This window comes from Bipolaris maydis, assembly GCF_028858645.1.
Source record: "Bipolaris maydis strain C4 unplaced genomic scaffold PSV08scaffold_5, whole genome shotgun sequence".
Classification (NCBI taxonomy): Eukaryota; Fungi; Ascomycota; class Dothideomycetes; order Pleosporales; family Pleosporaceae; genus Bipolaris; species Bipolaris maydis.
Genome location: NW_027093861.1, coordinates 1,003,071 through 1,022,607, shown reverse-complemented (window position 1 = coordinate 1,022,607; position 19,537 = coordinate 1,003,071). Strand labels below are relative to the sequence as shown.

General features: G+C 51.6%; 6 protein-coding genes across 6 annotated transcripts; 2 read left to right on the top strand and 4 right to left on the bottom strand.

Moving 5' to 3' along the window:
- Positions 1–2,322: 2,322 nt before the first annotated feature.
- On the top strand, positions 2,323–2,868 carry PSV08DRAFT_400891 (uncharacterized protein; the record flags this gene model as incomplete). The annotated part of the gene is made up of 2 exons (XM_014226760.2): positions 2,323–2,713; positions 2,755–2,868. The coding sequence occupies exons 1-2, from the start codon at positions 2,360–2,362 to the stop codon at positions 2,866–2,868; spliced, it is 468 nt and encodes a 155-aa protein (XP_014082235.2). The 5' UTR covers positions 2,323–2,359.
- PSV08DRAFT_361160 (arginine biosynthesis protein ArgJ) lies at positions 2,837–4,559 on the top strand. Its single transcript, XM_014226761.2, has 2 exons — positions 2,837–2,909; positions 3,017–4,559. Exon 2 carries the CDS (start codon positions 3,053–3,055, stop codon positions 4,445–4,447), a length of 1,395 nt encoding a protein of 464 aa, XP_014082236.1. The 5' UTR covers positions 2,837–2,909; positions 3,017–3,052; the 3' UTR covers positions 4,448–4,559.
- Positions 4,560–6,003: 1,444 nt separating this feature from the next.
- On the bottom strand, positions 6,004–9,241 carry PSV08DRAFT_220678 (uncharacterized protein; the record flags this gene model as incomplete). Its single annotated transcript, XM_014226762.1, has 2 exons — positions 6,004–8,679; positions 9,080–9,241. The coding sequence occupies 2 exons, from the start codon at positions 9,239–9,241 to the stop codon at positions 6,004–6,006; spliced, it is 2,838 nt and encodes a 945-aa protein (XP_014082237.1).
- A 2,076-nt stretch (positions 9,242–11,317) lies between these two features.
- Positions 11,318–13,485, bottom strand: PSV08DRAFT_408908 (P-loop containing nucleoside triphosphate hydrolase protein; the record flags this gene model as incomplete). Its single annotated transcript, XM_014226763.2, has 2 exons — positions 11,318–12,935; positions 13,016–13,485. The coding sequence occupies 2 exons, from the start codon at positions 13,483–13,485 to the stop codon at positions 11,561–11,563; spliced, it is 1,845 nt and encodes a 614-aa protein (XP_014082238.2). The 3' UTR covers positions 11,318–11,560.
- Positions 13,486–14,141: 656 nt separating this feature from the next.
- Positions 14,142–15,031, bottom strand: PSV08DRAFT_400887 (uncharacterized protein; the record flags this gene model as incomplete). Its single annotated transcript, XM_066093607.1, has 1 exon — positions 14,142–15,031. One exon carries the CDS (start codon positions 15,029–15,031, stop codon positions 14,207–14,209), a length of 825 nt encoding a protein of 274 aa, XP_065949323.1. The 3' UTR covers positions 14,142–14,206.
- A 714-nt stretch (positions 15,032–15,745) lies between these two features.
- On the bottom strand, positions 15,746–17,792 carry PSV08DRAFT_408907 (uncharacterized protein; the record flags this gene model as incomplete). The annotated part of the gene is made up of 5 exons (XM_014226766.1): positions 17,408–17,792; positions 17,195–17,349; positions 17,089–17,143; positions 16,452–17,024; positions 15,746–16,388 (listed from the first exon to the last, which is right to left on the bottom strand). Exons 1-5 carry the CDS (start codon positions 17,587–17,589, stop codon positions 15,746–15,748), a joined length of 1,608 nt encoding a protein of 535 aa, XP_014082241.1. The 5' UTR covers positions 17,590–17,792.
- Positions 17,793–19,537: the final 1,745 nt, after the last annotated feature.

Genomic DNA, 19,537 nt, shown 5'->3' with positions numbered 1-19,537 from the left:
GCTACGTAAAACAATGTATCTAATTCACCCCAGAACGAAAGAAAAAAGAGACAAATCATTATTTCCGCGAATTCTTCTACGATACAACGTCGCCGTTCAGACTCCTCCTGCACGGTCACCATGAAGACTATTCGCTAGATGCTTACTTCTTTCCCCACTCAATACACATTTGCTTTTTCGTTGTTCCTCGCGGCATGAACTTTTTTGCCCTGCAGCACATACAATTCTACAGCCACAGCGCTCGCGCACCAAGTTAGTAGACAAAGTTGCCCAACCACCCGCTTATCCCTTCTTTGCCTAGATTGTGTTTGACACAGGGCACAAGACGCGTACGCTCTCTTTGATCGGTATAGGTGTGTTAGTAAATAGTCTTACCCGAGAAAGTTTGAAGTTAGAATACTTCTCGCTTTGCTGCGAGAGGCTGACAACGCGTGAATCTATTTCAGATTGGGGATGGTGTCTCCTTGCTGAACTAATCCTGTGCTGATATGTGAGATTTTGTGAGCCCTCCACATTGAAGTGCTAAAGAAGGAACTTTCCATTCCTAGGGGAAAAAAGCGTGCGAGTCGTCTTGCGGTTACGAAAGGAGAAAGTGCGTGATTGGACCGAGAGGCAACGCCATTTCTCGCATTTTTCGGGTGGCTGAGTTGAAAGAAAAACGTGGAGGTATCTTTTGATCGATACAGAAGCATTGAGAACCTCTATCGCTATCTCTTCCTGGTGCGCCTTGTTCTTAATGAGGTGGCTGGGGGCGTTTTGACCGCGGGTTGGACAGATGGGAAGAGACAATTGTTCCTTTTTGTTTATCGGGGTGAAAAGGTGACCTTTTCTTCCTAGCGATGTAGTTGATAAAGTACAGACGTGCGATACGGGCTTGGTTACAATCTCGTTATTAATCAATGAAGTGAATTTGAAGATTAAAGCTATCTAAGTGATTTAAACTGCTTCGTTTCATGTGGATTACACGAAATCACGTGCTCATCTACCCCAATCAACCTTCAACCATTCGGCAACCAGGTCAATTTCCATCATGGAAGTTGGCATCTTCGATGGGTTCTACATGGATACCATGGTCATCTAGACAGACTAGACCCTTTTTCTTCACAGCAGGAGCCAGCTAAGCTACCCGTTTAACATAGTGACTAATTTCTCACATTAAAACGCCGCTAGACTCGTCACCGTCACCAGCGACCAACGCGCAGCCTGCAAGGGTCGGTCCGAATTGAGCGGCAGAGAAATAACGAGTACTGTGCAACTCAGTCGAATGTCGGATACATCAACCCTTGGGGTCTTGGCGAGATAGCAAGCATTGGTATAAAATCAACTGGAAGATCCTCCAACACTGCCGTGAGCATATGGTACCTGGGTTTCAAAAAGATGATCAGCTTTTCCAGATCTTCAGTGCGCTATAATACTGCTAGGTTGGGCGGCGGCCGGAATACGATATCCTTGGACCTAGGAGTCCCCACACTGGTTGAGGTCTGGGCTACGGTACGTGCACGGGAGGTAGTTTGTCTAACGCTTGGTATTGACGAACCTACAAATTGCACCGTCAAGGGTTCACGACTGGATAGTTGTCAGCTTAGAACTGCCTTATTACCGGTTTGCGAGATTGGTAAAGCATCCAATGTACCATGTGCCTGGAATTAAAACTTGTTTACATTTGTACTCTTGTCACGTGGAGTAGTTATGCTCTGCTCGACTCAATGCCCCTGAGCACTACCGGCATTACGACATGGCAGTTGCCTTAAATACAAGGACACTTACGCAACCGTCAAAGCAATACCTGCTCCGATGTCTAGATATGACGCCCAACAGCAGAATCTGGACCTGTCCAAGCTCCCCGTCCGTCTTAGAGGAGATATTAAGAGGACGGGAACATAATAATGTAAGATTGCACAAAAGAAAACATGACGTCAGCCAAGTTTTGGCAAAGAACAAGGGTGAACGAGGGAAGAGGTGACGATTTATCCCATGGAGGCTGCTGCAGAGGTGTAAATTGATGAAGAGTTTTATGCAGCAGTAAGCGCTGCATAGCCGGACTAAATGTGTCGGTGCTGGCATCTGGGCAGCGTCAGAGTCAATTGAAACGCACAGGGCCAAACGAGACGGAGGGCGGAGAGGCCAAGGGTTTGCCATGGTCGGACAACAGGGTCCGGTTGTTTCATTAACCAGGTTCCAAGACCATTGTATCTCGCTTTGCCTGCTTATACTTGGCCAAAACGCGTATGCAAAGAGGAGACGAGGCGGTAGGCATATAATGTCTGCATGATTCCCCCGATGCAAACACTCCGATATCCGGATATATTCGCATCGCACTCATTACTCCCTTTTTTTCTTAAAAAAACACGTTTTGACAATGTATTCTGCTTTTACTTCTGAGAAGAAACAACAACCCCTGCTTCCCGTCGTGGAGGTTGCGGTGGCAGAGAAGGAGAAGCGCCGCCTCGATCACCTCGAATACGCGCTGCTGGCAGCGACGCTGCTCCTGACGGCGTTCCAGTTTCTTGTTCTCTACTACAGCGCTGGTAGCTGCATGCCGTTTACGCTCAGTGACCAGTGTGCAGCCATCGTGACGCAGCTCTCGCGTGGCCTGCGCACGTCCATCCTCGCCAGCCTGCCAACTGCCGCCGTGCTCTTCATAATTGTGCCGTTTTTGGCGCAAAAGCAGCACGTTGTGGTTGCGCGATACACGATTCTCTTCTGGCACCTGGTGTGCTCGACGGTGGGCGCGCTGCTGCTCTAGACGCGCAGGGGTTGGGCTCGACTAGCCTGGGCGGGTGCTCGGCGGGCTGCGATAACGGCCGCAGAGCTTACTGCTTGTCATTTTTTTATTACAAGACCACCAAGGCGCAGGACGTCAACTGAGTGAGTCACTGGGCATTGAGAGGGATTAAAAGGGTCCAAGGGTACGTTTTGGTCGTCCAATGTACAGGCCATCGTCTGCCTTTGCGTCGTAGCCATTGCCTAGTCCTTTGAATCACATACACTGGTCGCCCCTAACAGCTCCTTCCAGTGCAATTGAGCTTCACTTGCTTTGAAAATCGCCATCATGTCTCTTGCGCGGTCAAATCCACGCTTCTTGACGCGCTCAAATCGCCTCTTCGCAACCCAAATACGAACATATGCCGCAATTGGCGACGGCGCCATCCCACCAGCCAAGAAGAAGTACATACCGACTTCTGGCACCTACCCACGCGGCTTCAAGGCCGGCAGCGCACATGTTGGTGTCAAGGCATCCAACACGCGGTTCGATGATCTGGCCATTGTAGCCTCAGACAAGCCATGTGCTGGAGCAGCCGTCTTCACCACCAACAAGTTCCAAGCCGCACCTGTCACAGTCAGCAGGGACATGTTGAAGAAGAGAGGAGGCGAAGGCATCAGGGCCATCGTCGTCAACTCGGGCTGCGCCAACGCCGTCACAGGTCGTGGCGGCATCGAAGACGCCATAGCCATGGGCAACGAAACCGACGCATGTTTCGCCCGCGACGGCAGCACGCAAGACGACCTCAAAGGCAGCCGCAGCATCGTCATGAGCACCGGCGTCATCGGCCAGCGCCTCCCCATCCAAAAAATCACCTCCAAAATCCCGACCGCATATGCCAACTTGGGTGACTCCCACGACCACTGGCTCGCCACTGCCCGCGCAATCTGCACCACCGACACTTTCCCCAAGCTCGTCTCGCGCTCATTCACTCTCCCAAGTACGCAACAGGAATACCGCATAGCAGGTCTGACCAAAGGCGCGGGTATGATCCACCCCAACATGGCCACCCTACTCGGTATCATCTGCACCGACGCCCCCATCGCTGCCCATGCCTTGCGTCAAGCCCTGCTTGCATCCGTCCAAAAATCCTTCAACAGCATCTCCATCGACGGCGACACTTCGACCAACGACACGGTTGCCATCTTAGCAAACGGTGCCGGCGGCGGCCAACCCGTCACCTCTGTCGACAGCGCAGATTACACAGCCTTCCAGCGCGTACTCACGGATTTCGCCGTCGACCTAGCCAAGCTGGTGGTCAGGGATGGCGAAGGCGCGACAAAATTCGTCACCATTCGCGTTACGAATGCTGCGTCGTATAAAGATGCTCACCGTGTCGCCTCCACCATTGCGCGGTCCCCCTTGGTCAAGACAGCCTTGTACGGCAAAGACGCTAACTGGGGCCGCATCCTGTGCGCAACTGGCTACGCAGAAGGTGCGGACTCTGTCGTCCCTACCGAAACGAGCGTGAGCTTTGTACCTGCGGATGGCAGTGCGGAGCTCAAGTTGCTGGTGGACGGTGAGCCCGAGCAAGTCGACGAGGAGCGCGCAGCAAAGATACTGGAACATGAGGATTTGGAAATCGTAGTGAGGTTGAGCAAGAAGCAGGGTGAGGAGGCGGTGTTTTGGACGTGCGATTTTAGCCACGAGTATGTTACTATTAATGGGGATTATCGGACATAAAGGAGAGAGAGAGAGAGAGAGAGAAAGCGTGGTCATTGATTTGCACGCGACTAATGGGAAACGATTATGAAGGAAATGAAGAGAAAAAAAAGGCTTGTTGTTAACTTTTTTTAAAAAAAAAAAAAGAACCAAAATCTATACCAATACAACAAAATATCATGACTGTTCAGCAAAATATCCATTACTCTCTCACTCATCTACTTAACTACCCATCCGGAACCAAACAAATCCCACTCCACAAACCCCGCGCTTTGAAGAAAAAAAAACCCCCATTGCTTTCCATCCACCCCTCTTCCCCCCCCCCCCCACCACACCCTCTTCCTTTTCTTTCTTTCTTTCTTTCCGTTTCTCGCTACTACTCTGTACCTTACTTTCGTCCGCCATCCATCTCCTCAGCCCTACCCCTCCCCCCCTTTTCTCCCATCGGAGGAGAAAAAAAAAAAAAAAAGCAAGGTCAAAGTGTGTGGGCAGGGTAGAATGGAAGAGAAGCAAAAAGCAAAAAAAACATTAGAGAAAACGGTCATGCATACATGTGTGTGTGTGGGTGTGTGCCGAGCCACTGATCGCATATACAAGCAGGAGTTATAGTGGGGGGGAAAAAGAGGGGATGGGGGGATGTGGGAAAAAGCAAAGAAAAAGAAGTTTGTATAAAATGGAGTTTGGGATGTGTGCAAGAGTAAGGTGGTAGAGTTTACTGAACCACCCATTTTTTTTTGGGGGGGGGGGGGGAAGTTAAAATGGAAGATGAAGAGGGGTTTTGTTTAGTAGTATGGAAAATGGGCGTACACCAATGGAGTCTGTGATGTCAAGTCATTTAAGAGTATGGGAAACATGGCGTGTAAAATGTACATGACCCTCATAGTTGAACAAAATCTGAAGAAACACGATCCATTTGTTCGTTCAACGCAAAAACAAAGACTATCGAATCCGCTATTGTCTGGGCGCATGCATGTTCTTGTCCGCATTTCATCATTAAGCCATATAGTAATGACCCACTTGAACCTCGTCGTTGTTCGTTGGCTAATCGACGCTCTCCTACTACTCACTCCCCTCCCCTGAAATAAGTATATATCATTACGCATGTATATAAGTTCGCTGGGCAAAAAAAAAAGACAAGAAAAAACAAGAAACCCCCCTAAAAAAACACCTTTGTGTGAGACACAAATGACAAGCATCAAGTACGCCCCCACGTTGGGCCCCGCCGGGCTTTCCACACACCTCTTCCAGTCGAGGCTGAATATCGAATTAGACGCCAAGAGTTTAAAAAGGCCTGTCCGTTGCTTCGTGGGTATCGTTTGTCGTAACGTCGTGAGGTAAGGGATGGTCCAGAGGACGATCCAAAGAGTAGCCAAAGTGATAATCTGGGCGACTGCAATATAAAAGGCTGCAAGAGAAGAGCTAAAAAAGTGTAGTCGCAAGATGTGGGGTATCGAGAATGGCGAAGAAAGAGGTACCCAGATTCAAGTGTTGAGATCCAGAAGGGGGGCGTATCAAAGGTAAGGTGCGAATCAAACAAAGCCAATCAAAACGGCCTTATGTGTGTGTGTATGTGTCGCTCAGAAGCGGGTAGTCGAGCTACGGGTTAGGCTGGGTCTTGGTCCCTTTTTTTGAGGGGATCCGTTAGGGGCAACAGCCAATTGTCTAGCTCCAATCTTCTCGAAGCCTTGCAGCAGGTCAATGCCTGGCTCAGACTCATCACTATGGAGAAGATGGAAAATGTCTTCGTCGTCTTGCTGTTGCGACTCGGACTTTGCAGGTACAGGGAATGATTGAGGGGGTGTCAGAGCATTGTGAGCCTTGTTCTTGATTGTGCTAGGATGAGCGAATTCAGCGGATGGGGTGTCCATGGGAGGCTTGAGCACAGGAGCCTTGATAGGTGACAGGCTCTTGACAGGCGACAGGTCAGGGATGTTGAGGAAGGAGGACGACATCTTCCAGTTGGGCGTGGGCGAGTTGGTCTTGGAGCCGGTGATATCGGCAAGGATTCCACTGGTAGTAACGGCGCGCTCGAGACGAGGACGCTTGGTGGAGCGCTTGATGGGGCTTTCGTTGTAGCCAAAGTCGCCAAAAATGTCAAAGGTGCTCTCGAAGCCATGTCCAACCAGGTTGACGTGCTCCTCATTTGGAATGGCAACAGCGGGGCTCCAAGTCTTGTTGTCAAGGAAGGAGGTGTCGACCCACATGGCGAGGCTCTTGTCTGGCGAGCCGCCAACGAGCTCGCGCATCTTGTTGCGGTGGTTGCGCAGGTTAGTGTTGGGCGACGCTGACGCAGGGGGTAGGGCCGGACGCTTGAAGACGATAGCAGGGGTTAGAGGGTCGTGAATCTTATCGCCTTTGCGAAGCGGTGACGAGATCATGTGGGTACTGCCAGCTTGCTTCATGTGGGTCCGCGTCTTAGTGGGAGAATCATAGGAAGAACCGCGAATGCGGGCAATCTCTTCCTCTGCACGTCCTCGTTTCAGGCTGGGACGATCGAGATCGGCTTCGGATGTGAGCAATGGGCCTGCCGGGTTGCCCTTGATTGCTGAGGATTCAATGGATGAGTAATAGCCGCTGTCTCCAAGGCCGTTGAACTTGCGCTTTCGTCCGCCCGAGCGGCTGTGCGACGGGAAGCGGGGAGCACGCGGCGGCGTGTCCTCACGCACCGAGCGCGAGCGCGAGACTGGCGGAGGCGGTGATGAGTGAATGTCTGCTGGCGGGGGCGAAGATGGTATCTGGCGAGGCGGTGGCATGCTGAGAGGATCCTGTCCGTCGTGCGCAGCTGGGTCCGAACAGGGAATAGTGGCTTCTGAAGAAGGCAGGTCGTTGTCTTCGGGGTACTTGCTCGAGTCAAAGCCCTTTGTCGAGCTTAGAGGTGGGAAGCTGGCTGTGGCAGATGGTGAAGGACGGGGCAGATCGCTCGTGTATACTGGTGCAAACGACTCTGGTGGGGCCGGGCGGCGGATGGGCTTGACCTTGTGGTACTGCTTCTCGAATCCGGCATTGATGACCCAGTAATGGCCCTTTCCTGGATCGTCCTTGGGCCGCTCTTGCTTGGAGAATGACTTGCTCAGGCTGAGGTTGTGGCGGATGCTATTCTGCCATCCAGTCTCTTGCGAGTTGCGGTAAAAGGCAAACGTGTCGGAAATCCACTTGTAGATTTGAGCCAGGGTTAGTCTGCGGTTTGGTGCGCGTAGAATGGCCATGCCAATGAGCATGGCATAGCTGTACGAGGGCTTGTTCCCGTCGTCTTCTACGCTGGGCATTTGGTCGGGATCGGGCAATGGTCCGTCGGCTTCGTCGGTTTTGATGTCTTTGATGGCTTTTTGCTTCTTGGTGGTTGAAGCAGAGTGGGTGGTGGTGGTAGTAGAGTTGAAGTTGGTTCGGTCGCGCAGTGGGGCGCTAGGGGTCATGAGCGGCTGCTTGGACGCGTGCTTGATTGGTGGTTCTGCTGGCGACGTGGCGGACAGGAGGGGACCGGAATAGTAGGCGTTTTCTTTGTCCAAATGGGAGGCATGGCCAGGCCAGTACTGGAGGTGGCCCGCCATTGGATGGGCGTGTTGGTGTTGCTGCTGGTGCTGGTGCTGGTCCTTCTTTGCAGGCGCGTCGGTGCGGAAGTGCTGCTCCTTGGGAGGGGGTATCTTGAGCGTGTCGAGGCCCTTTTGGACGAGTGCGGTGGGAGGTGGAGAACTGGAGACTTGGCGGGCCTTGCGGGGCGAGGGTTTGGCGGTGTGGGCTTTGGGGGGAGCGAGGCGGGTGTTCGCAGCGTTGGACACGTCGGCGATGTGGGCGACAGGGTGGGTGTGGCGGGTGTCAGCGGCGTTGGCTGGGCGTGGTTGGTGGTGTAGATGGTGAGGCTGCACAGGGTCCTGAAAAATCTGCATGGAAGGGTGTCGACGCGCTGCAGCCATAGCGAGACCAAGCTGCAAGGGCTCCGACAGCCTTGTATAGTCTCTCCAGGCGCTATGACGCGTGAAGTCGCGTGTCGGGAAGCAAAATGGAGGCGTCGGGCCTACTGAGCACGGTCGGTGCGGGAGGTGAGGGTCGAGATTGCGCTGACGATTGCCAAGCGCGTGGGTGAAGAGGCGGTAAGGCGCAGACTGTCGACTGTGGGCGGGCGGGTGCAGCGTAGCATGTAGCAGGCAATCCTGACGCGACAGAGGGCAGAAAGGAGGCCGTTTGGGCGTCGTGGGACGTCGACTGTCTAATGGCGTGCGGCCAGGCGAGGCAGCGGAGCAATTCGCTTGCACGCGCTAACAAGCAAGCTGCGACGAGTGCTGGAGTACTGGCGGGTCCGCAGGGTGGAGCGGTGTAGCGTTGCTTTTGGGCATGCAGGTGATTGAGCGTCAATGGGAGGCAATTGAGTAGGTGAAAGGGGGCAAAGGGGGCAGACAGGAGGAGGAGGGGGAGGGGGAGGGGGGAGGAGAGGAGGAGGAGGAGAGGCAGAGAAACAGGCAGGTCACAAGCAAGAGGAGCGAGGGCGCGAGAGAGACGAGACGCGGGCGCGGACGCGGTGGACGGGTCTGGCTGGGTGTTTGGCTGGCTGCTGGCTGGCTGGCTGCTGGCTGGCTGCTGGCTGGTTGGCCTTACCATGCGTTCGCGTGAGGGATGCCAATCTGACCTTGTCTACGAGCCTGTCGTGTCTATTCGTACCGTGTCTGCATCTGCGGCCATGGGAGCTTGGCTGCCACTGCCACTGGACATGCCCACCAGGGCGTGCAAGGGCCGCGAGCCAATCAGCGGCCCCAAGCACGCGTTTGCCTTCTCTTGCATCCGGCCCACGTCATGCCCCCCGTCGACCTCATCCTCGCCCATCCTCCAGCACCATGCTCGTGCCGGCACTTGACGCTCGCCAGCTGTCCGCCATCCACGCCCGCATAAACACCCAATCTTCCCTCTGTCGGCCGCTGGGCCACACGCCCCTTATGCGCCGCTGCCACTGAACCAGAGCCCCTCTGGCCAGTCGCCGCCACGCCCCTGCGCCCGCCGGAAACAGGCGCCTCGACAGAGTGGACGCGCCCCGTGAAACAGACGTCGATGCGGCCGGCAGACGTGCAAGTAAATACTAGTAAACCAGCACCCGGCACACTGTTGGCAGCCTATCCTCGTCCTCGCTGAGCCAGGTTCCGATCCAGCCGCTAGGGGCGCATGAAACTCGACAACACCGGCCCTGGCTCATAGCGCCCCCCTCAGCTCGCCCACCCCAGGCAGCCACCGCACAAGCCCGCGCTGCCCTATCCCTAACCCTGCACTGCCAGAACGGGCCCACGACACTCCTGCCTGTCTGCCCATCAACCCGCCCGGTCCAGACGCTTCTTTGCCCATGATGCTCGTCTCATTTCGATCGCTACAACACCGCCCGCACCCCTCTCCACACAGCACGGCAATCGCAAACACGCACACAAAGCGGCATGCCATGCGCCCAACGTCGACGACCATGCTCCCTTTGTCGCTTCCCATCGCGCAATGCTGCCAATCTCATCCTCAACTGGCTAATCTGCTTGTCCTTAGTCTCCCCCCGCTCTCGCTCCGTTGTATTCCGTCTTTTCATGCAACTGCCCGACTTTGGGTCGACTACTGCCAACTATCTCCGCGCGCCAGTGAATGCACCCCACTCAACTGCCGTCTCTGCAGCTCGCCATTGTTCCCATTATCCGGGTTCCGCCTATCTTTTATCATAGTAGCTATCATTGTCTTTCCCATGTTGAAAACCTGGCCGTAATCTTTGCGTCCCTTCCTTTCGGGCTTTGAAAACTCCATGTACCCTTGCTCGTCAGTCTGCCTTGATTTTCTTCCAAGCCCGACGCTAGCCAGTTGTCAAAAAACGTCGGTGGTTCTTTTAATATCCCCTTAAGCGAGAGAGACCAGCTTCCCTCTCTTGCCCTTTCCAGCAAACACAAATCACGATCCACCGCCCGCTCTGCCCGCCGTCCGCACACCCGCCCGACCTCTCTCCGATGATTTGCCAGACTGTGGGCCCCGCGACCGGCGCATCATTGCTGATCACCCTCTCTTTGTCCACTCTCTGCGCAACAACCCCATCTGCATCCAGCGCAAATTGTTCATACCCCGATTACCCAACTGGTGATTTTATTCTTCATTTTGTTTTTCTTTGGCACTAGTGCTAACATAACTCATACCACCGAGCCCTAATTCTAAAACCAACGACGTCATTCTTTTTTTTTCATCCCCAAAACTGACTCGCTCCCTTACCCGTCCCGTAAGTGTGTATGTACTTGATCCACCGTATACGTACGGGCCTCTTTCGATCCCCGATTACAATCGGCCAAAAACTCTTCTACTTACCACGTTTATCCCGGCCTTTTGACACCTTTTCTCTCTATCTCTCTCCCCCCCTGTGTTGTCAAACTTCTTTGGCAAAACTAAGACGTGTCACACTGTCACTCAAAACAAGCATCATCCCTTTATTTTTGTTTCCCTCTCTTCCTCTAACCTTGCAGCAAAGATAAACCTTAAAAAATATAACAAGCATGATACCTACACAGATTCCTGTATTTTCCCCACTCCACACTTCTCTCCACCCATACTCATCTTGCATCACTCGATTTTTTTTTGATTTTCTTTGATTTTCCAAAAGTCCTGACAAAGTCGTGCTCACCACCCCCCCCTTTTTTTTGGTGAGGCAGCAAATCGGAAAGAAGAAGAAGAAGAACAAGGTAAAAACGAGTCAGCCTATTTCCCCAAGTGAGTCACCACAAAACCGCCCTGGTCTAGACCTCTTTATCAACGGTGAACCCGTTTAATAGCGGTCACCAACTGACTGGGTTTTTTTTTTACCTTTGTCTACACATTACCTAGGAAAGAAAAAAAAAGGTAAAGAAACATTGGATTTTTCTCTCTCTCTCTCTTTTTCTAATGGGTATATGTATATCCGAGTTAAAAACTTGTCATTTCATCTTTAAAAACCCCTTTTGTTGGGCCTTGCTACAGAATTTTGTGATTTTGAGATTCCTCCTCCCCCCCAAATCGTGATGACGCTGAGTGTCAAAAGAGCCATCGTTGCCCGCCCCAATTCTATTATACCGAATGTGAACAAGGAAAAAAAAACATGTCTAAAAAAAACCCTATTTTTTTTAACTTCCATGATATCATCTCTTTTTTTTCCAATTGCATTTACTTGCGTGACCCGATCCGTAACCCAGGCACGCCCTTCAACCCCATCTTTCCCACCGTCGACTTCTCCAGCATCGGCGGCTCGGGACACCCCATCGTGTACGCATACTCATTCGCCAGCTTGACCAGCTCAGCCGTCGAAAGCTGCAGCTTCTTGACAAACGTCTTGTTGTAGCCTAGAAAAGCCTGGTACGCCTTGGCCTTGGATACCTCGTCGACGTCGACAAAGGCACGCTCAATCTGCACTTGGTGAGCAGCTAGTCGCGACACAATGTCGACGGGGTAGGCCTGGATGGGCAGCGTCTTGTTGACGCGTGGGAAGAAGGATTCTTGCTCGAATAGGATGATGACCGCACGGCCGTCCTTGCCTGCACGCGCCGTGCGACCCACGCGGTGGACGTATTGTTCGGTGCTCGAAGGAAGCCCCACTTGAATGACGAGCCCAACGTTGGGAAAGTCCATGCCGCGCCCAACCACGTCAGATGCAAACAGTATACCGCTCGACGCCTCCTTGAACTCCTTGGTCGTCTTGGTTCGAGCGGGCTGCGACATGCGGCTGTGCAGCTCGAACAGCCGGAACTGCGGTAGTGCGTTGCGGTACAGATCGTAGAGCAGGCCCACGCCGTTTGCCGTCGTGCCAAACACAATAGCTTTGAAGTCGGTAGGGTTCTGATTGTATTCCTCTTCGATCAATGCAGACAGTGCAGGAAACGTTTGCCCGACGGTAGGGACAGTAATGTAAAACTGCGGTACCCGCTCGTGCGTGGGCACTTCATTGGGATCCACCGTCGAAAGATGTGTGTAGCCGGGGAACAAGACAATCTTTGCAATATCGAGCACTTCCTTGGGCAGCGTTGCAGAAAAGCACATACCCTGCCACCCGTCATTCTTTGGCGGGATGCGTCTCAGGATCTTCTTGACTGCAGGTGCAAAGCCAGCATCCAGCATCTGATCTGCCTCATCCAGCACCACCGTCTTCAAGTGCGAAAACTTGTCGCGAACTTCCTCTTCACCCAGAATATCGTCCAGTCTTCCGGGTGTTGCTACCAGAATAGTTGGGTTGCCGCTCATAAAAGCCTTGAGATTCGATGCACGCGAAGTACCGCCAAACGCAGTGTGACACTCCATCCTCTGCGGCAGACACGCCGTCACACCGTTACACTCCTTGGCAATCTGCAGAGCCAGCTCGCGCGTGGGGCAGATGACGAGGATAGCGACCTTGCCTCTTGGGGGCATGTTGCCTGCTAGGAGGTTCTGAATCGCCGGAAGTAGGAAAGCCACCGTCTTGCCTGTACCCGTCTTTGCCTGCACAACGCAATCGGATGATAGTGAGGGAAGCTCTGTTAGAACCTTTTGCTGAACTGGAGACATGTACCTGTCGTCGTTAGCTGAGCCTCCAACCCCAACCTTGCAAACTGAGGAGCAATCTCCCGCCTCGTCACGTCTCCTGCTTACTGGAATCCCATCTTGTCCAAGCCGTCAAGCAATCCTGGGTGTAGCCTATCCTTTAACTCGGAAAACGGCTTCGGTGCCGCATCGCCTGCCGCCGTGCTGTACATTTGTCGCACATCGACGCTCGTATCGGCATTTGGCTGCGTGTTTTCCACCTTCGGGCGCTTGGGCTGTTGCGCCATTGTCGAGCGAGGCGTAGATGTCCCGGGTGTTGCTGCACCCCCATTTGTACGATCTCCGCCACCGCCGCCGCCGCCTCCTCCTCTGCCACGAGGCCACTTGCGCTTTGGTGGTGGAGGCATCGTTGATAGTTGTGCGGTTTGAGTGTGATGTCTGTTGTAGAAGCTAAGGGGGGCTGTTGAAAAGCAGCCGAGTTTTGTATGAGTTACTAGGGACAAGCGCGAGGGAACGAGGCGAGCAAGAGCGATCGGGCGCAATGGACGAGATACTAAAACTTGTTCTATTATCTTCATTCGTACATACATACAAAGTCCTCCGCAAAAGACTCGGCAAAAGTACAGAGACTTTGGTGGTTGTGAAAAAAGGGGAATTTGCTGCAAAGCGGTCCAGCGCTTGTGAAACGACCAAAAAAAAGTCCAGTGCACGACGTCAGTCTGTGCTTCAACCACGTCGGGGCTGAGTCAGCTCCCTGTTCTGCACTTTGCCTCTGCTAGCATTCGTAGTCCACCATCATTACTATTACAATATCTTAAATGTTATTAAGAATCTAAATTTCATAAAGCGTCGTGTCAACGAGCACGGTAAGAGCTCAAATGCCGCCTATGCTCTATACTACTATAATCGGGACAAATGGGGACAATTGATCAAGAGGTGTGGGAGCATCAAAGGGCACAGGAGTTGCGCCTTTCTTTTCTTTACAGATAACAGCAATAGTTTTCATTACATTTTGCACCTTTGTCTCCATATGTAGATCATGTACACATCTAGTTTCTCGTTGCATTCCATCGCCATTCGCCTTATGGCATTACATACACCAGTCCAGCTAGCGCGTTGACTAAAGACCACCCTGCCATGGACTGTATTGACTCAGTTATGATAGGAAATGTCGTTGCATAAGTCAGTTTCTACTGTGCGCTGATGTCCGCAATTCCTCATCCATAGCCTGCACTGTTGCAAGATAGTAATCATAACATGTACTACATCGAATGGCGTAGAGAACCTACAAAATCAGATTCAGTCCGATTCCGATTCCGAATTTTCCACGTAGCTTTTGTAAGGCCGCTGGTAATACTCTTGCCAAGCGAACGCATCAGTCAAACGATCATACACGGTAACGTAATCCGTCATGTCCATGTACATCCACCCAACTTCTTCAGCATCATCGTTCGTCTCGCCGCCATCCCAGTCCCTCGTAAATTCCTCAGTGGGAACCTCTGCTTCTTCTCGCTCCCATTCCGTAGTCAGAATCTTCAATGCCGGGTCTTTCAACTCGGGTTCCTCGGGCCCTTTCTCCACCGAGCGCAAGCAATCTTGATCCACGAAGATGCAGTATTTCCATCGAGGCGGCACGAGACTCGCGGGGTGTGTTGTGCCGGGTGCACTATGTGCATCGTTACTGAGTAATTTCTCACGAACCTGCGCAAGTCCGCCCAGCTCTTCCAGGCACGAGCCGCGGAGCCGCTGGGGCAAGTCATTGGCTACCCAGGCGCGGAATGCGCGGCGTGCGGCGTACGAGTCTGCGCCGCCAAGTGCTGCTTCATTCTCAATAATCGTCATCTCGTGACGTGGAAGTAAATCTAGCTCATCTTCAAGTCGCAAGGTCTCCTCGACATTGGCGCGAAAGAGATCGAGAAATTGGGCCCATAGCGTATCGCTGGACGGACCATAGGATGCACGGACAATGACGAAACCCCATTTGGTGTCTGATTGTAAGTATGGGTTTGAGAGACTGGTTTCAATGGCATGGTGTTCCTTGTGGTCCCTAGGCGCTTGTTGTGCCATCTCCTCCTTCAATCGTCTGAGGACTTCAGCAGTCGAGAGAGAGTCGTCTGCTGACATGGTGTGTGGGTACCCCACAGGAGATGTGTGAAACTTAATCTTGAAGTTGAGAAGACCTCGACTTTGACACCGGACACGCGAGAGAAGAAGAAAAATTGGACGATTGATGCGTGGGAGGCGTTGCAGACCTTATTGAATACACAAACGCCGCGTTAGCATTCGCAGCATAAGCCTTGATGTGGCGACGACTAACAGCTCTTAATATACATAATAAGCGCGTGTGCTGCAAGGCACAAAAGCAGATCACGCTTGGCCATATTCGATAAAGCCTAGGCAACCAAGGGTCCCTTGTTTGCGGACCCGCACTTGCATGTCAATACTGTGCAAGTTGATAGTGTGAGCACCTTATAATTACGAGCTAATTACTGGAGCAATTCATAGATGAGATCAGTGGCACGCACAATCCGATCAAACCCCTATACAAACAGCATAGTCTGGCCACAAGTTGGCACATTCTCCGACGCCCGGATTCCATTTGTAGAAGTCGTCAAGCGTGATACCTGCTGTGTTCGCAATTGCCCAACAGCCGTCACCCGAGACAACAACGTACCATTTCTTACACGATGGATTTGCACCGGCCTGGGTCTGAGCTGGTGGGGGTATGCCTCCGCCGGTGCTTGTAGGCGGTTGCGAAGTCGTGGGTGTCGAGCCGGTAGACGCAGGAATCGTGTTGCTCGATTGAGTAGCTGAACTTGCTTAATGTTGTAAAAAGAATTAGCAAACTGAACATGCAGAGAAATGTTCCAGCAGCATCACGAGACTATTGTTGAGGGACTTACATTTCAGGATACAGTAGCTTTTGCCTTCTTGCAACACGCAGTGGTCTGCAGAAAGGCTTGGGTTCCACGCTATCAGATCCTCTACTGTGACACCAGCTTGTGCAGCCCAAATGTTACACGCGTTGATTTCAGCAATGCCCAATACACTTGAAAGTGATTCAGAGAATGCATTAAGGTAGATCTCACAGTTGTCCACAGTGCCTGCTGCTGTTGACCACAGAGGGTCCGTTACGATTGGTGGGGGTGCAGATGTCGGTGTTGGCGTTGGTTTAGGGAAGACGGTGCCTGGCGTTGGTGTTGGATAGCCAGAGTACGTGGCTACGTTGCCGACCGGTCGGACGCAATACGATGTATTCAACCACAAGTTGGAGCATTTGTTATCGACTTGAGGGTTGAGAAAATAGAAATCGTCCAAAGAGATGCCAAAGGCTAGCGAGATACTGCCGCATAGGTCATCTTTCTTCGTTAGGTACCATTGTCCACAGCGTCTGTTGGACTGGCTTTGCGCATCTGATGGAACAGGCGCTACTGTGTCGATTGTGTTGCTTTGACCGGCCTGAACGAGCCCTTCTGGTGAACTGTTGTGGTGTTAACAACTTCACTGTCTCCTACGGACAAAGGCGTTATGGGAAATATCTCACCTGATACACAAATTCCACCCATACCAACTGGCAAGGTTGTTGCAAAAGTCATTGATCATCGGATTCCACGAAAGAAGCTGCTGGCGGGTTATATGATAACCAGCTGTTACATCATCGCACCTGTCGTAAAAGCTCAGCTGATATGTGTTGCACTTCTTTGGAAGACATATCGTGGATCCCACAGGCGGCAAAAGATTGCAGCTGACATCAAATCCGTTTGCCGATATTAAGCCGTACGTCGACACGTTTGCCTTCACAGAAATGGACATACATGTATCCCCCTCCTGGACCGTATAGATGCCAGAGCAAGTACGAGCCGGTGGAGGTGCAGGTGCTGTTGCGTTGATGGCGTAAGGAGCGGGTGTTGCGTAAGCGTAGCCTCCTGCATTGCAGCTAGAAGTCAGAGAGGCGAACGTAGCGGCACCATCATCGTCATAACCAAAGGGCGAAGCAAGCTGCAGCTTCTGAACCCCAAGTTCGCAGTCCGAGCAGTTCTGGGCCACTGTCCAGTTTGCGCTGCTGCTTTGGTTCATCCATGATGCGACCATTGTATCACAATACTGGCCACTCGATCTGTCATTCACGGGCTACAAGTTAGCATTGAACATGGATTCATATTATCCATGGATACACTTACGATTTGAGGCAGCTCAATTGTATCGCGTATAGATACCTGTCGGCAAGAAATGTCGCTTTGACCATGTTAGCATGAGCAATATGAATCAGAAGTGGTTTTCTCATACCTGGGTATGCCACACCACCACCTGGACTCATTACATCTTTGGAAGATGTGCAGGCCGCTTGGATGGCTTTTCTTGCTGAGGTCAGGCTTTGAGCGCAACTTCCACTGCAAAGCTCCCCAAGGAGCTTGTCACTTAGCAAATCAAAGCTTGCATCTCTGGCAGAAAAACTTTTCGTCAGTAGTTCTTTACACTGTATTGTGGAGTATATCATACCCTGTTCCTGCATGTTTTGGGAGCCATCTAGGACACGAGGTGATAGTGCTGTTCACAACAGCAAGGCAGCCATCACTCAAGTCGAGAAGGTCAAGAGGAAGCAAAGCTCCTGATATCTGCTGTGCGAAGGCAGGAAAGTTTGATCGCCAGAGAAGAAGGACTGCTGAAAGAAGAAACTTCATGATAGTTTTTCTGACAGCCTTTCAGGGCTGTTGTGAAGTGAGTTTTTTGTTGAGCTTGTAGCAGTCGCGAGACCAAGAGACATTCCGAGAAAGATATCAAGAATCCTTTTGTCTCATGGTCTACACTTGACCATGAATTGACATCGTCTACACCACACTTCCTTTCTACCGTTGCTCGATAACGTGTGGGCTGCCTTATGCATGGCATCAGATGCGGGAATGAGAACGCAGGTACATTCCTTAATCAATGATACTCTGCAGGCCACAGATCGTTATTGGAACGGGCTTACGCGCTGCATGACCAGGCAATGTGACGCCCAAGCAATTCAAAAATCACACCACTAATCCTAGTAAGCCCCTGCAACGAGGCCAACCCCTTCAGTCTGCACGAAGATAGAGTCGCTTCAGCACTCATGGGTTGCTGTTTGTTCCAATGATATTGCAGACTGTGGACCCCGGACGGCGATCCAGAGCTTCGGTATTCATTTTAGTAACTCACAAGATTCGTCCGGTTAAATTGTCCGCGGAAGCCATAGTAGAGAAGCTTGCTTTCCTGCCGAGGGCCACTATAAAAGCTTGCTCATGTGCCGTAAAACTATAACGCTCGTGCGTTTACGCCCTGCATAAGGCAATACTACAGCAGGTACGGGCCGAAGCGGTTGGCATGACCAGTGTCAGTCACGATACCACACTATACAAATTTAATTCCCACCATCTCGGACGATGCGGTCAGAACTGGATAATGCTGCTCGGTAAACTTAAAAAGTCGCCAGATGCATCCCGAACAAGTAATTTAACGTGGGAATAATAGTTATTAGCTAACTTATAACTGAACACTGATCATGCAAATGCGGTTGTACTGCTTACATATGTGTGAGCACTTTGCTTCGAAAGTTAACGTAGCCACTTTCATATGACCTGTTAGACGGAACAAACCACCATTGCGCACATTTGTACGCATCTGTCGCGGAGTACTCGCATTATTTCCGGACCAGGATAGCAGCCACCCCATATCACCATCACAATGTGCATTCTACTAAGTAGAGTGATATTCTAGGGTAACTTGCATGCATGTGCCATTCCGAAATTCCCTGCTTATTCTGCAAGGCGTCCTGTAAATGGCTGGTGCGTGCACACGTTCGGCCGGTGAACTACCCTTTACTACCAGTATCAACTATGGAAAGAGTAGGCTTAGAAGCGTAAAACAGTTGTTCAGAACTTGTGTCGCAGTAAAATCTTAAAATAGGCGTCATTAGGAAAAGAAAATATAAGTAATTTGAGAATTAAAGGTTTGCAAGTCAAACGCAGTTCGTCCATTGAACCCGTTCACACATTGGTCATCTATAGTAGTTGATTATCACCTGGCTAGAATTGAACATTTGGAAGTTAAGCGAGGGCTTTTTTTAAATTCTCAGAAGAACTTCTCTAGACACCCTCGCACCATGGAGCTGTATGAAGACTAATTCAGGGGCAAGATCGTCTTGTGATGGTGTGCTTTCGCCCCGTTGAAATTTGTCCACACGAAGCATGGTTCACTTCAACAGTTTGCCCGAATATTGGGCAGTTAGATAGCAATTACTGTTATTGGAAGTTGCAGGTAGGTGGGGTCGTGACGGCCTAGGTTTTTTCGAGGGTGGTTAGATGGTGTGGCGTTCTGTTCCGCACGCAATTGTCCCGTTTGATCACTACCAAGGCTTTTATATTTATCCGCGGGAGACTTCAGAAGGGGGTGGGGTGGTCAGTTTGGTTGGGATAGAAGACCAGGGTTTACATGTCGAAGTACTGGCGGTCAAGTGGTCCACCTTTGCTTGTACTTGAAGCAAGATTCGGGTCAGGGATGTCAAGCTCAAAGTTGGGTTTTCCTTATAATTGCTTGCACTTCCAGGAAGCTCGTTTATGTTTGAGGAGATCAGGGCCCTTAATCATGCTTCAACATATCATACTCTTA